Source organism: Elephantulus edwardii, unplaced genomic scaffold (genome assembly GCF_000299155.1).
Source record: "Elephantulus edwardii isolate Elephantulus edwardi_28Jun2011 unplaced genomic scaffold, EleEdw1.0 scaffold00151, whole genome shotgun sequence".
Taxonomy (NCBI): Eukaryota; Metazoa; Chordata; class Mammalia; order Macroscelidea; family Macroscelididae; genus Elephantulus; species Elephantulus edwardii.
Window position 1 is genome coordinate 7,387,049 of NW_006399901.1, and position 14,423 is coordinate 7,401,471.

The 14,423-nt window shown below is 53.7% G+C and overlaps 1 protein-coding gene across 1 annotated transcript; it reads left to right on the top strand.

Moving 5' to 3' along the window:
• Nucleotides 1-295: 295 nt before the first annotated feature.
• On the top strand, nt 296-2,148 carry MRPL28 (mitochondrial ribosomal protein L28). The gene is made up of 5 exons (XM_006894906.1): nt 296-583; nt 1,085-1,237; nt 1,386-1,520; nt 1,617-1,703; nt 2,044-2,148. The coding sequence occupies exons 1-5, from the start codon at nt 296-298 to the stop codon at nt 2,146-2,148; spliced, it is 768 nt and encodes a 255-aa protein (XP_006894968.1).
• Nucleotides 2,149-14,423: the final 12,275 nt, after the last annotated feature.

Genomic DNA, 14,423 nt, shown 5'->3' on the forward strand with positions numbered 1-14,423 from the left:
TGTAGAAGTATGGTCCGGTTAAGATCTAGTCACGGTGAAGATGGTGTCAAGGGGGAGGGTAGGCTTGGCGTGACGATGGGATTGGGACTGGTTGTGGTGTTTGGGTGATGATGGCGTGGGTGATGAGGATGGGATTGAGGTGAATATGAGGTCACGGGTAAAGATGGGGTGAGAATAGAGTTGAAGGTGTTGGAGGTGGGCACTGGGTCAAGGGCGGGGTCACGGGTGAGGACCAGACGCACCGGATGGAGCCCAGCTGTGTGTGACCTGCCCTCTGTCCCTCCAGCCTGCCGCCATGCCCCTGCACAAGTTCCCGGTCCACCTCTGGAAGCAGTTACGGCTTCAGGAGGGCATCTACTCTCGCCTCCCCAAGCACTACCTGCGCTCCCTAGAGGAGACACCCACACCCACTCCGGTCCACTACCGGCCCCACGGGGTCAAATTCAAGATCAACCCCAAGAACGGGCAGCGAGAGCGTGTGGAAGATGTACCCATACCTCTCTACCATCCCCCAGAGTCCCAGCTGGGGCTGTGGGGTGGCGAAGGCTGGATTCTGGGCCACAGATACACCAGTGACCACAAGGTGGGTGAGCTGGGCTGGGCCAAGTGGACTTTGGATGGCTGCAGGCCTCTATACCTATCTCTGAACTAGAGGGGCACTGACCAGCCCTGATGGCAACACATGAACTTTGTCATGACTTTGAAAGCAACTAAAAGTTGCAGACCTGAGATGAGGGCACCATTATGGGGCTTGGGGCCAGGCAAGGGGGCTTAGCTTTAGTCCTCGGTTCTCTTTACACTGTTCTGGTGGCAGACTGCTTGCAGGAGACAGAGCTGCACCATGCTATCCCAGAGGAATTGTGTTCAGTGAATCTGCCTGCTAGACAGTGTCTGTGCTCTGGCCTCTGAGTTGGACGGTGATGGCTGTGAGGTATAGGCTGTGAGCAGGTTGCCTGGGTCACAGGCAGTCTGAATAAAGCTTACTCTTGCGGGGCAACCAGGTCCATGGTGAGGTGGGATGGAAAGAGAAGGGGTTGAGCAGCTGTCCTCAGGGGTCTCACTCGGGGTCTTTCCTGGTCATCAGCGTTCCAAGAGGGTGAAGAAGATCTGGAAGCCACAGTTGTTCCAGCGAGAGCTGTACAGTGAGATCCTAGACAAGAAATTCTCTGTGACCGTGACCATGAGGACACTGGACCTCATTGACCAGGCCTATGGGTTTGACTTCTACATCCTAAAGGCAGGCTGGGATATGGGGAACCATGGCTGGGAATTGAGGAGGTACACCCCATGGGAGCAGAGGCTAGAGAAAGGTGGGTGGTCACTAGGGGTGAGTCTAGGTGAGAGAGCTACAGTGGAGGGAATGGGCCCATGTCTGCATTCTGCAGACTCCAAAACAGGACCTGTGCTCCAAGTTCGGGATGGACCTAAAGCGAGGGATGCTCCTGCGCCTAGCCCGGCAGGACCCGCAGCTGCACCCAGATGACCCAGCCCTGAGGACAGCCATCTATGACAAGTACAAGGTGGAGCATTACCTGCAGTCCCTGGTCCCTTGCAGCCTCTGAGGCTAACAGGCGAACCTTGAATGCCAACCACACCTTTCCCTCCCTGATACCCAGGATTTTGTTATCCCTGAGGAAGAGGCAGAGTGGGTGGGCCTGACACTGGAGGAGGCGGTGGAGAAGCAGAGGCTCCTGGAGGTGAAGGTGTGTGTGGAAGGAGGAACTTGTACATAGAGGAGTGGGGGCTTCGGGGAGAAGTCCTTACACAGGGAGTTGGGAACAGTGGAGTCTGGGGGAGGGAAGGAGAAAGTGCGGGGACAGCTAGATCACTTTTCTTCCTCCCGACTCTTTGATGTGCTCTCTTGGGCTTTCTGGACAGGTATTCTTGGTGGGCAAAGCTGGGCTCTTGTTGCCATGGTTTTCTCTCCCTCCTCTCCTGCCTCATCACCTTGATCACTTCCCTGAAGTGCAGGCTGGGGCTGGGGTCCGCATAGGTTCACGGGAGCACAGAGCATTTGGGACTCATGAGATCCCCTTCCTGCAGGACCCCATCCCCCTGTTCAAGGTCTACATGGCTGAGCTAGTGGAGCAGCTGCAGCATCAGGCACTTTCTGAGCCAGCAGTGCTGCAGAAGGCTGGCGAGAAGTAGTGTGGCAACGTGACATGGCAATGTGAACTCTGGATGAAGAACCTGAGGGTCCAGGGGGCATTGTGGGCAGTAGGTGATGCTAGACTGGGTGCTGGCATTTTCAGCATGACTCAGGTGGAGTCTGGGAACTGAGGGGCCTCTTGTAGGATCCTGGTGCATCCCCCTGAGGCTGGGCCTCCTCACTGCCCCTTGGTCCCTTCCATCCCTGCTGAGGCCCACTACTTCCATGGGACTTGCCTGTGCCTGTAGGGAAGAGGTAGTAAAGTCTGAGCCAGGCCCTGTGTGTCATTTTTTCATTGTTGGAAGCCTGGGGACAGTGGGCATGTGGGTACAACCAGGAGGCAATTCCCTGCAGTTGTCCCCTACATGTTGAGACCTGCCATTGGGAACAGCCTACTCTGTGCTAGGCTTCTTTGGGTTCAGTGTTTCATATTCTCTAAGAGAAGTTGTTTCCCCCGTTGCACAACCCAGCCTGAACATTATAGAACATCCTCCCAGCTCTCAGAGTCAATGAGAGCTGAGCTCATACTGCTGGCCCTATTGCCCAGGTAGAGCTAGGTCAGTTGAGGTTGTGTGTGGGGGGGTATCCTTGCCCTGAGAGTTGAGGGGGTGCCCCAACTTTGCATGGGAATCTGAGATTCCGTTGAGTATTGAGGGAAACACAACCCTAAATATGCATTCCCTCATCCCTGCAAAATGCTCTAGTCCTTTGTGGGGCCTTGTCTTGATGGTGGGCATCTCTACTTTCCCAAGCCCCTAGTCTGTCCCCTGGGAAGTGCTGTTATAACCCCTGATTCCTCCAGGTTTCCTTGAGTAATTGGGGCCCCCGCAACAAGTAGTTCCCACAACAGCCCTGCTCAGTGAGTGGCCAGCCCACCCTTCCTGGCTTGAAGATCCGCACCTGTGTCACCCCCAGCACTAGTTGGCATGGCGTTTCTTGGGCCAGCCCAGTCTCAGCACCAAGGGCCCTGTGGTTAGCCATTTGACTCCTCACACCTTCCTGTTGATGGGCTGCTGCTGCTGCCCCAGCCTAGCCCTTTGTCCTGGAGCTCTGTCCCCCATCTCCTCAATTCTCTGGTTCCCGCCCAGCAGAGAGGTCAGATTCCAGAGATCCCAAGGGTCCAGGCCTGGGTCTCTATCAGCGACAACAGGCCCTGTGGATTTGCCAAGTTTTTGTTGACTCTTTGAGCCGTGACTGCGTGCTGGGCCTGGGGCCATGGCTGACCGCCAGCCCCAGCACTGCTGACGAGGGCGGGACTCTGTGGGGCCCCTTCACCCATAACCAGAGGTATCTCCTCGCCTGGATTGATCGGTAATGCAGACTGCAGTAGCTGCAGAGCAAGGAAGCTGGGCCCAGAGTCCCTGGAAACACAAGGTTTTCTGTGGTGGGAGTGTCACATTGTCCCAGTAAATCAAAAGCATCCTCTCCCCAAAACCACAAGTTCAATGACAGGACCTTAGCGGGCAGTGTTCCTGCTGCCCCTCCTCTGGGAGGCAAGTTGTGTATAGGGGAACATGCTTGAATATGCATGTACACATGCATACACAGAATAGACACACTTGCTCAAACATACTTACACACCTGCACATATACATGTGTATAAACACAGACACTCAAATATGAATACATGCAGACCCAAATATACATACATGCCCACACATGCAGACATGTTCAGACACCTAAATACCCAAGCATGTGTACTTGGACACACACCACCTTCAGTGCTGTATATGAAAATGTACTGTGCACATCCATGTTTACTGCGGCTTTGTTCACAATAGCCAATAGTTGGAAACAACCTAAGTGCCTATCAACAAACGAATGGATAGAGAAGCTCTGGTGTATCCACACAGTGGAATACTATGCGGCATTGAAAAACAAGGAACTCATGAAATATTCAAAACGGGTGACCCTGGAGGACGTTATGCTGAATGAAATATCTCAGTCACAGAAGGATAAATACTGCATAGTGCCACTTTTGTGGAATGGGACTGACATCAGTTTTGGGGTGAGACTGAGAAAGATTAGATCAATTATGTTTACTACATTGAATCAGATGAGGGAGAGAACTGTTTAAAAGCAGTATATGATTGGGTATTATGGTCATGACCGAAGTCCAGAATGAAGGTTGCATAGTGGAGTGTACTCAGGGTGGGGAGGATTGTATATAAATGAAAGAATTTTACTTTTCAAAGAGAAGAGTGAACTGGGGTGGGGGGAGGGGTGAGCAGAGAGAAAAATACAACAAATCCAAAGTCTCTGTAAACTTCCATAAAAATTAATTTAAAAAAAGGAGACGTACTGTGGCTGAATGAAGCCTTTCCAGGTGTGGCAGCAGACAGGTCCTCAGTGGGCAGTGCCCAGCACAAATGCACCTGGTTAAAACCACAGTGTCCACAATCTCAATGGCCAGCATCCAGGGGAAGCTAGAAAGATCTGCCCCAGGACCCATGAAAGGCCTTGAGACTGAGGGAAGTGGACAGTTGTCAGCAGGGGCATCTGGGAGAGAGGCTGGCCTGTGGTGCTCATTCCACATCCCTGCCCCCACCTGCCTTCAGGTCCTGCTCACAGGAGTAGTACAGATAGTAGGGAGGTGTAGAGTGACGGAGGGGCAGTCCAGGGAGCTTTACTCCTTCCTGGGGTCCTATCAGGGAGTGGGAAGGCAAAAGAGCCCAGGACAAGAGGACAAGGACACAGTGAACCTGCCCAGTCACATGGGCCTCCACTTTCACGTCAGCCACTATGCCACTGCTGTGGTCACTCCCAGATTTTCACCTCTCCTGTGCTCATAGATGGCCTACTAGGTAAGGGGTTGTACTGCACCCAAAGGGAGATGGTTTGAATCCACTAGTTTCTCTGCAGAAGAAAGACGGCAGTGTTCTCACTTGTGATTGAAAACCCTCTGGAGGGTCAGCTATGAGTTGGTTCTGACTCAACAGCAATGAATTCGAGTTATTTTTCATTTACTCTCATGCCCACACTCATGGACTCCTATGGTCAGCTACTGGGATCTCCATCTTGATGTGCACAACCCTGCTGCTGCAGTGGTCAGCTACTTGGGTCACCACTACTGGTCACCTAAGGTGCAGCCCTGCCACCTCCAAAGGTAGGTTTCTTTAGTGGCACCCTCAGGCACAGGGCTCAGGTCTTCCCACCAACACTGGCTGGCCACCCCAAGCTGCAACTGAGTCCAGAGAGCATGTCACTAGTGTTGGTTCTCCCTTTTCCTGACACTTCAGAATGAAGCTGCACTCAGATCTGCTTACCCAGCCATGCCAGTCTACCCAGGCTTGTAGCACACACCAGCCTGACCCTGGACAAGATGTGGCTGAGAAATAAACCCAGGCTCCTGCCCCAACTCAGCCCCTCTTTAGAATGTTTGACCTCATGTGACTCCAGGGACCTGCCTAGGGCCCCACACACCTGTTCCCTGGAAATCCTGAACCTATCTAGGACCACCTATCCATTTGGTAGGTATGGCTGGACCAGGCCTCGAAGATGGGATTGGACCACTTAGGAAGACTTGGCTGTGGATGCTGACCCAGGTTTACATTTGTACAGATGAGGGTGCCCCAGCAGTGTTCCATGCCCACACTGCCATCCAGGAAGCCCTAAAGGACTTAAGGAGCTGGGTACTTAGGGCTGTAAGAGCAGGGACAGAGTCACTAGAGCAGCTGGCGTCAGCATCATGGTCCATGTCATGGTGATGGCTAGTGGAGTATGAGGGGGCCTCTGGGGTCTGAGGTGGGTTCCTGTTTGGATCTGTGCACATGGGATTCCCTGTCTTTCCTCCCATTGCTTTGCCTGGGCCTGGTCTCTGCCCTTTGAGGCAAGCCTGACCTGAAGTCCTCTCAGCAGGGACTGAGTGATAGCTGCTTCTCTGCCTCATTAGGGGTCCAGGCAGTGTATGGATGAGCCTCCTAGGAAGGACAGAGACCCCACAGGGGTCACACACAGCCACTTAGTACTTGGTGTGGGGGTCATCACCACCTGACCAGACCACTAGCAACCTCTGAGGGGACCAGCATGGGCCCATCAGTGGTGCTGCCTGCTCCCCTGGCAGTCAGGAATGGCTCGGGGGTGGCGGTGTCTAAAGGGGCTGGTTGCCATGGCTACCATAGGGTTCTGAGGACCGTCATCTGGTCCCTGCCTCAGCCAATCGGTGCAGGAGCCGTAGCTGCAGCCCAGAGTCACACTTGTTCTTCCTTCAGCCACGCAGTGGCCACGAGTCAGCCGCTTCCTGAAGTGGCCTTGAGTGCTTGACCAGCTGGGCCCGACATGGCGGACGGCAGGAGGGACAAGCACCATGTGGAGTTCAGAGCCATGCAGGTGAGGTAAGCTGGTGGCAAGCAGATAGATGGACGGACAGGGGGGTGGGTGGGCAATCAGACAGGTGGACTCACGCCTACTGCCCATTGTTCTCGTGGCTGTGGCCCTGTCTTTGGCCACCCTGCCCTCTGCAGCTACACCACCTGCACACGCCTGCTCCGTCACCCCAGACCCTCACCCTGGAATGGCCGTGGCCATGAGACAAAGGCAGTGGCCGCATGGACCCCAAAGTCGTCCTTGTAGACCTTTCACGTCAAATTTCACAAGGAGAGGGAAATCAAAGACCCCCAACTGGCTGACCACGCAGCCATCTCCCAGGGTGAGCTGCAAGCCATTGTAGTCAGCATGGCTTAAAGGGCAGTTTTGCAAATAGAAGGAAAAAAGAAAAAGATGGGCAAGAAAGAAACAAAACCATCCACTTGTGCCCTAGATTGGCTTGTCTAAACAGACCAACCTGCTTGGGTCCCTGTAGAGTCTGTCAGCTGGGCTCAGAGGGGACATCTGTGTGCGCGCGCGTGTGCTTGCACGTGTGCATATGGAAGTGTGCTACTGGTGATGGTGTGTGGTGAGGGCCTGCCGCTGAGGCCACTCTCCATGTTGCTTGGCCTGGCTGCTATGTGTGAATCAGACTGGCGAGGCTGAGAGGGAACAGGGAGGCCAGGGCAGCATCACTCAGACCAGCCATCTGCAAGAATGATTCTGTCATGGGGCCTACATGTCCCACCATCCAGCCCCCTCCTCGAGTCTTGCTCAGACAGATGCTCCTGGGCATCCCACACCCAAGAATGACCACTGTCCTGTTGCCAGATGGTCTGGCAAGTTTTCCTGAGTTCAAAGCCGCTGTTGATGTGATTGCTGGGTTATGCGGTATGCAGAGAGGGAGCTCTGTTAATCCACTGTGCCTAATCCACTGCACTTGTTTACCCGACAGATTCCACAGCAACAAAGGGGCTGGGACCCCACATACGTCACCACATGCCTGAGGCTGGGCCTGGGGCCCCAGGGACAGCCAAGGTGGGTGGGGCCACTCTGCAGGCTGAGCCCAGATGAGGGGGTTGGAGGCACCCTGAGACTCGCAGGGTTAGTGTAACAGTCAAAAAGTACTAGGCCAAGATAACTGGAGAGGCTGGAGGCTACTTGTTCCCTGGGGCAAGAGTCCTGAACAGGTCTGAGACACCTGACCATGGCTTGCGTGGGCAGAGCCTGCCACTGAGCCCCAACCCCCTAAGTAGGACCCATAGACTGGCAGAGGGCCTCACTACTCATGCTGGGAATTCACATTGCCTCAGAGGCCTGTGGGTCTGGGTCCCCACCACCTCCAAAGAAATAGGAATCAGCTTCCCCTATTCCTTAGCACTAAGACCCTTTTTACCAAAGAGAACACTTGAAATCTAAGAGATGACCCTGCCCATACCCCTGGTGTCCCCAAGGGTGCAATTTTGGGGCCTATGGCAGGCAGGGGCTCACCTTTGTTATCTCCATGCACCTGGCCCTTCTGAGTCTCCAAGCCTCAGACATGATCATATGTCCAGAAGCTTGCAGAAAGTCACAGTGGGGAAGGGCTCCCAGTGTACCCCATTCACTGGTAGAGATGGGACATGTTTTAGACAGCTGGTGGGGTCTGTGGGGAGCTGAAACACTATCTGTTCCAGGACCCCAACGCCTGGCAGGCCCTCACCTGAGTGAAGCCCAGATACCTGGCTGAGTTTCCAGCTTACCCAATCCCATCTGGTACAATTTCTCTTGGCTTTTAAGCCTGACTCTGAACTCCCGCACAACTGTGGATGAGATGTACAGTCCTTCAGGGAAATGTGGCAGTACCCTGGCAGTTAAGTTGCCCTACGAACATAGACAGCCTAGCCAGTAGGGTTGCTCCATGAGGGCCCGAGACGTGGTCACAGTGACCCAGTGGTGACCATGTTCCTAGCTCCCAGGGTACTGTGGCAGCCACTCTCCTCATGAGATTAGGTGAGATGAGATAGTACCCACCCCAGATATGGCTGTAGTATGGCTAGTAAAGGTGCTGGGAACCAGTACTCTGGGGCAGAAGGATGACAATGTGTTGGGTGCTGTAGGCTCCAGGGTTGCTGGAAGCCAGAGCTTTGTTGAGAGAAGTCCAAACACCAGCCAAGTAGACAGAGTAAGCAAAGGATAGAAGGACAAGGAGCAGGAGGATAACAGGTGATCACAGTGTCAAAGGCAGGTTTGTCCTTCAGAAAGGTACCTGTGGCTGTTCACAAGCCTGGAGTCTACCTTTCTGCCCCTACCCTGTAGGGTCTCACCTCTGTGATGGTATGACAATAGTTAATTGGTTACTGACACAAAGAGGTCTCTCCTTGCTTTTGCATTTTATCAGCGGCAACAAGCTCATAGGATATTCATTCACAACAAAGACAGAGCCTGCCCCCAGTTCTCTGGCCATGCTGTTAGGTGCTCTGGGGTTGGACTCTCACTCACTATGACCCCATAAAAATCCTCTACTTTTGTAAGCATTAATGTCAGTTTTATTTAAAAATGTGTTTATTGTAGTAGGAAAAAAATCACAACTAATCACTTTTAATCACATTAATGTGTATGATACTGTATCAGCCAACTTAGTAACACTCTATGACTTAGGAGCCCACCGAAGTAAGCTCCAACTCTGGATTCTGCAGGATGAGCAGAACTGCCCCAGGTTTCCAAGGCTACAAACCTCTTCAGGAGCAGCTTCATCTTTCTCCTACCAAGTGAATGGTGGGTTATTACTGTTGTCCTTTTGGTTAACATTTGAATATTCTAAACAGTGCCGTCAGAGGTCTTTGTGTGGTCATTTCTACTTAACAGAACATTCCCAACTACCCCAAAAGCCCATACCCACTAGCAATCACTACTGACTTCCCCTTTTCCCACCAAGGTCCTGAAAACCCCAAACTAAAACCCACTGTCATCGTGCCTGATGGAGAGATGCCGTGAGTCAACACTTATTGCTGAGTAGTTTTCTGAGTACAAAAATCTTCCTAGGAGAGAAATGCTTTCTCTTTTCAGCTTGGTGGACTTGAACCACTGACCTATAGGTGAGAAGCCTAGGACTCTCTCTCCAGAGCCTGACAATTGTACATCTGTATGGGTTTGCCTATCTTGACATTTCAAATAAACAGAATTAGAATAGGCGTGTATGTGCTTTAGCAGGCTTTACTATACTTCATAGCTGTTTACAAATCTTAAGTTTGTGGCAACTCTGCCAATGAGTGAGTCTATTGGCACTGTTTTCTTCCAAAGGCATATGTGCATATGCTCACTTAAGTGTTTCTTGGTCATATTTTGGTCACTAAAATATTTCATATGCTGCTTAATAGACTTCCTGCTGTTGAGTTCATTTTGACTCAGATTCCTGGTGCCCTTTGGACTGGGTTCCATAATTGTGAATGTTTACCAAAGGGGCTGATGTATTTGAATCACCAATCTTTTCAGACTCTGGCTGGTGGCTTAGTGCACACCACCACCAGAGTCCCTTTACTAAACTACTGAACTCAAAAACCCTAAGGGCTGTGGAGTAATTACAATCCTAGTTACCTGTTTGGGTTTTACAAGGAGAGATTCCCATTTCTCTTTGAGGGAGAAACTGATGGGTTCTGATGACTTTCTGGTTAGTGGGACAACACACTACTAGCTGGGAAGAAACAGACACAGAGTTGTTACTCCGAGGCTTGTGGCCAATACTCCATTTCCCACTCAGAACTGGGAAGCCTAGACCTATCCTCAAAGGGCAACCCCCAAGCCGTGACTTTAGTTTATGGGAGCTGGAGGGTTGAAAACCAGAAGGCTGATGGCAACCTCTCCCTTCTGTGAAAACACAGGGCATTTCTGACTTAGACACTGACTTAGACTTAGTCCTGCACTAGCCTCACAACTGTTGCTGTTACAGTCAAGGTGTCAATCGAGGATCTTTCTTTTTCTAAGCATGATATCCTTCTCCAGGTACTGACACCTCTCGATAAAATCCCCGAAGAATGTGCAGGCTTGCATTCTGGTTTTTAACAAGTCCTTCAGTTGTACCTCGAGATTCCACTTTTTTGGCAGTCTGTGGTATAGTCAATGTTCTTCACCAACACTAGAATTCAAAGGGATCAAGGTTTTTTTAACATTTCTTATTAAGTGGAACTTTGGTGGCCTTGCTAGTCTGCAGGAAGTGGTGCTGTTAGCCCAAACGTGGCACCTCTATGGCAGTTCAAATCCTTGAGTGGTTCTGAGGGAGAAAGACAAGCCATTTCCTCCCCTGATTATTTACAGCTTTGGAAAACCTGCTGGGGCGGAAGGGGTGTCATCTACAAGTCAGTCCCAACTCAAAGGCAGTAAGTTCAGATTTTTTCCATTGTCTGTTTTCTCCTGCGTATGAGGCAATGTGACTGGGCTGAGGTACACGCTGATCTTTTAAGGTAACATTCTTACTTTTTAGCACTTGGTGTCCTATGCAGCAGACTCATCCAGGGCAGTATGTTGTTTGATTTCTTGCCTGTTAATTCCATGAGTGTGAATTGTTGAACTGAGTAAAATCCTTGACAATTTCAACATTTTCTTGAGTATGACTATGTACCATTTAATGTTCTGTGTCCTTCCTTCTGGGTGTGAGTGGCAGCAAGCTTCTAGATTTCCATCACACTATAATGTTTACCTCATCCTGGTATTTCCAGTGGTTGCCTATGGGCCACTTTTTTTAGCACTACCCACAGCTGAGCAGGGAAGACATCTTCAAGGTATGCTTTGTCCAGCTAATTCTTTTATTCCCAACCTTTTGTCTAAACGTTTTGCTTAGTGCTCAGAAACCATGTTATCTATAGTTGATCAAATGTCCCACAAAAACTGTTGGCAAATGAATGGGTCTTGGCGACTGGTGTGTTTTTGAATGGATCTTAGTTATGAATGGTGGTGCTGTCCCCACATCTCTGGCTTGGTCTGTTAAGGACAGCTGACCTAGGATCCCTTACTTCCTCCCTCCAGTGTTTCTTGCTCTCTCTAGTCTGGCCCCTGGGCGTCTTGTGAATCCACACCCCTCTAGCCTCTGTATCTCTGACCAGTGCTAAGCAGCTTGTTCCCTCAATCCTACAGCTGTCTTGTCCCTCAAGGAGGGGGGCGGGGGCAGGCAGGATGTGCTGCTTTTCCTTCAGGCTTTCTGACCTGCTTCTTGTCCCTGCAGGCTGGAGGTCCCCAGGAGCCAGAGGCCCAAGGGCCTTTTCTGGTCCCAGGGCTTGGAGAAACCCACCACCCTGGTACAGGAGGAAGGTGGATATGGAAACAGATTGAGATTCTGGCTTGGCTGCAGCAGGAGCTCTGCAAATCCAAGGCAAGCTCTGGGGCCCTTGTCTGGGAGTGGGCAGGGCCAGCATTCGGGAGGGCCTGCTGCTTGTCCAGCCCACCCAGGACCGCCTCCCTACAAGAGACCCTGCTCCGTGTGAAGGCTGCCACTCTCTCTCTCCTCTAAGGTTCCAAGGGCACATGGGGCAGGGAGAGGGTGTACAGGGTTGGAGGTGAAACACGAGGGTCTCCTGTGCCTGGCACTGTGGGGCTGGGGCTGCCCAGTGTCAACTCAGCAGTGCAGCCCTTGCCTCTACTGTCCTAAGGTGTGGCAACAGCCCGAGGGGGTGGCCTGGGCCCTTGATGTGTTGAGGATCTGTTCTGCAGCACCTTTCTTATTCCTAGGAAGGAAGCATCACAGTTTGCAGCTGGGGAGAAGGTCGACTAGGGGCTTAGGGACCTCCACGCTGGTCGGCTGACTCAGTCAGGACTCATGAAGGTAAGGAGGAGTGGGAAGTTAAGGTTAAGCAGTGTCCAGGACACAGGGTGGGTGGTCTGTGGAATTGGGTGGGTGGGCAGCATGACAACAATCACGGGGATGGTCAAGTGATCAGACTCAATGAGGGCCCTGAGGGGCTTTGGCACCAGGGAGCTCTGGGGGGGGGGTGTCCTTTAGAGCAGGGGTAGTCCAGGTCATAGCTGCTGGAAGGTGGGGTGTCAGAGAAACTCGGGTAGGGCCCTGATCACTCAGGATACAGCTTCTCTTGCTGTAAACAGGGGTGCAGTTTCCTTTAGGGGATTCTGAGGGCAAGTCTAACATTAGCTTTAAGTACCGGCCAGGTGTAGTTATGGTTCCAGGGGTCGTTCTTCTCCTGACAAGGGGCTGACAGAGCACTGAGGTCTGAGTGAGAACCCTGTATAAGCTAAAGCTGCTGCAGGGTTGGACGCCTGGGGCTGTTAGGCCAGCTGGGCTTAGACAAGAGTTACTTGGTAAGAAGATATTGATGGGGGAGAAAAAGACAGCAGGGGCCAGCGCCTGGAGTCTTGATCCTCAGACTGAACTGGGGCCCCCTATCCTGTGCTGGGAGGAATGGCGGGCAGCCTACAGAGTCTAGCCCTGAAAGGCGTTGGCTGGTGATAATGCAGATCACTTCGGTGGTCTGGCAGCTCTGGCCAGAGTAGCGCTGATGGCACGCCTACTGTGTGCTGGCCGGGTCCTGGTTCCTGAGGTCTGGAGACAATGGGAGGGTGGAGCCCCAGACCACCTCCTCTGGGTCTGGATCTGGCTGGGAGCCAAGTGAGGGAGGATGGGGAGACGAGGTTGCACGTCACAGGGAAATTAGCCCCCAGTCATGGGGCCTGTCCGCCAACCTGGGCCCCTGCTATTCCGGAGCGGTGGGAGGGCTTTGGAGTGGAGGGGTGTTTCCTCTCCAGCTCACTGGCCTTTCCGCCCACCCGGACAAGAGGCAGTGAGGGGGGCTGCGCATGGGCCGGCCCTGTGGGCTCTGACTTGGGGAGCTCTGGGCCTGTAGAACCCCGGGGTCACCTTTGGTCGAAAAGGCTGGGAGACCTGCACCCACGGCCACCCCCAGCCCTCGGCTTCGAGGGGCAACCCCAGTTGTCGCTCTTGCCCACCCATCCTCCCAGGCTACAATCGAGCGGGAAGACCAGCTTCCATGTGACCGCGCCAGCCTTACAGGGACCCTGTGGATGGCCAAGGCCCTCCCCTCGCTGTGCTTTGTGCAATCTAAACCGCACCCCCAACCCAGACCACACCCCCAGTTGCACCCTCTCGCCCCACCATGTCTCGCGGTGTTTCAGACTCCACCCCCGCGCGCTGGCCGCTACCCGTTCTTGGCCCAGCTCTCAGCCCATTCCGCTTCCTCAGGTTCGGTCTCGCGCTATTTCGAGCTTTGGGTTCCGTCCCCTCCTTCAGGCTGTCTGGAGCGCTGGGCCCCGCCCCCACACCACGGCCCCGCCCCCACACTTCCGGACGGCGCCGGCGGGGGCGCTCGGGCCTGGGCTTCAGCGCTCTAGGCTCGGGTTCCCCGCTCGGGGACGCTATTGCTGCCACCACCGCAGAAGTCTCTGGAGTCGGGCCATAGTCGCGTCCGTGGGGAGCAGAGCGGTTCGCGGGGCGGCTGGGCCTCGGCGGTGCCCTCGCTCCGCGGCCTCTCCGTGCCCGCCGCCTCCGGGACCCGTGCCGCCGTGATGGGGGCCGTCCCGGGCAGTGCCCCCGCCCCGCGTTGCTGGCCTCGCCACCACTGAGTGCATGGGCTGCTCCGCACCGGGAACTGGGCTGGGGCCCCACCGCGCGCTGTGAGTTCTGGGCAGGCAGAACGCATTCCTGAGGGGCGCCTGGCGGCCTGGCCCTTTGTAGGCCGCAGTGGACTGGTGGCGGGCATGTGGGCTACCGCGAGGGACCCGGAAGAGGGTTGGGGGCGTGTGGCCTACAGTGCAAGGTGCAGAAGGGGGCACCGAGCTCAGCTAAGGGCGTGCTGGTGGTGGGGGTGCGAGCGTGCGTGTATGGGGTCTTAAGACGTGCAGAGGGGACTGTGGTGATTTAAGGGATCAGAAGACGAGCACGGGGGATCCAAGAGTGTTTGCGTAGGGGTTCCTGTGGGTTGTTATGGGGTCGTGGGGGGGGTGGTCCCAGAGCGCGCGTGGGGCTCAG

Coding starts and splice junctions, on each gene's coding strand:
- MRPL28 (XM_006894906.1), top strand. CDS start 296: ATGCCCCTGCACAAGTTCCCGGTCCACCTCTGGAAGCAGTTACGGCTT. Junction 1,238..1,385: donor TTGACTTCTACATCCTAAAG/GCAGGCTGGGAT, acceptor TGCATTCTGCAG/ACTCCAAAACAGGACCTGTG. Junction 1,704..2,043: donor AGAGGCTCCTGGAGGTGAAG/GTGTGTGTGGAA, acceptor CCCTTCCTGCAG/GACCCCATCCCCCTGTTCAA.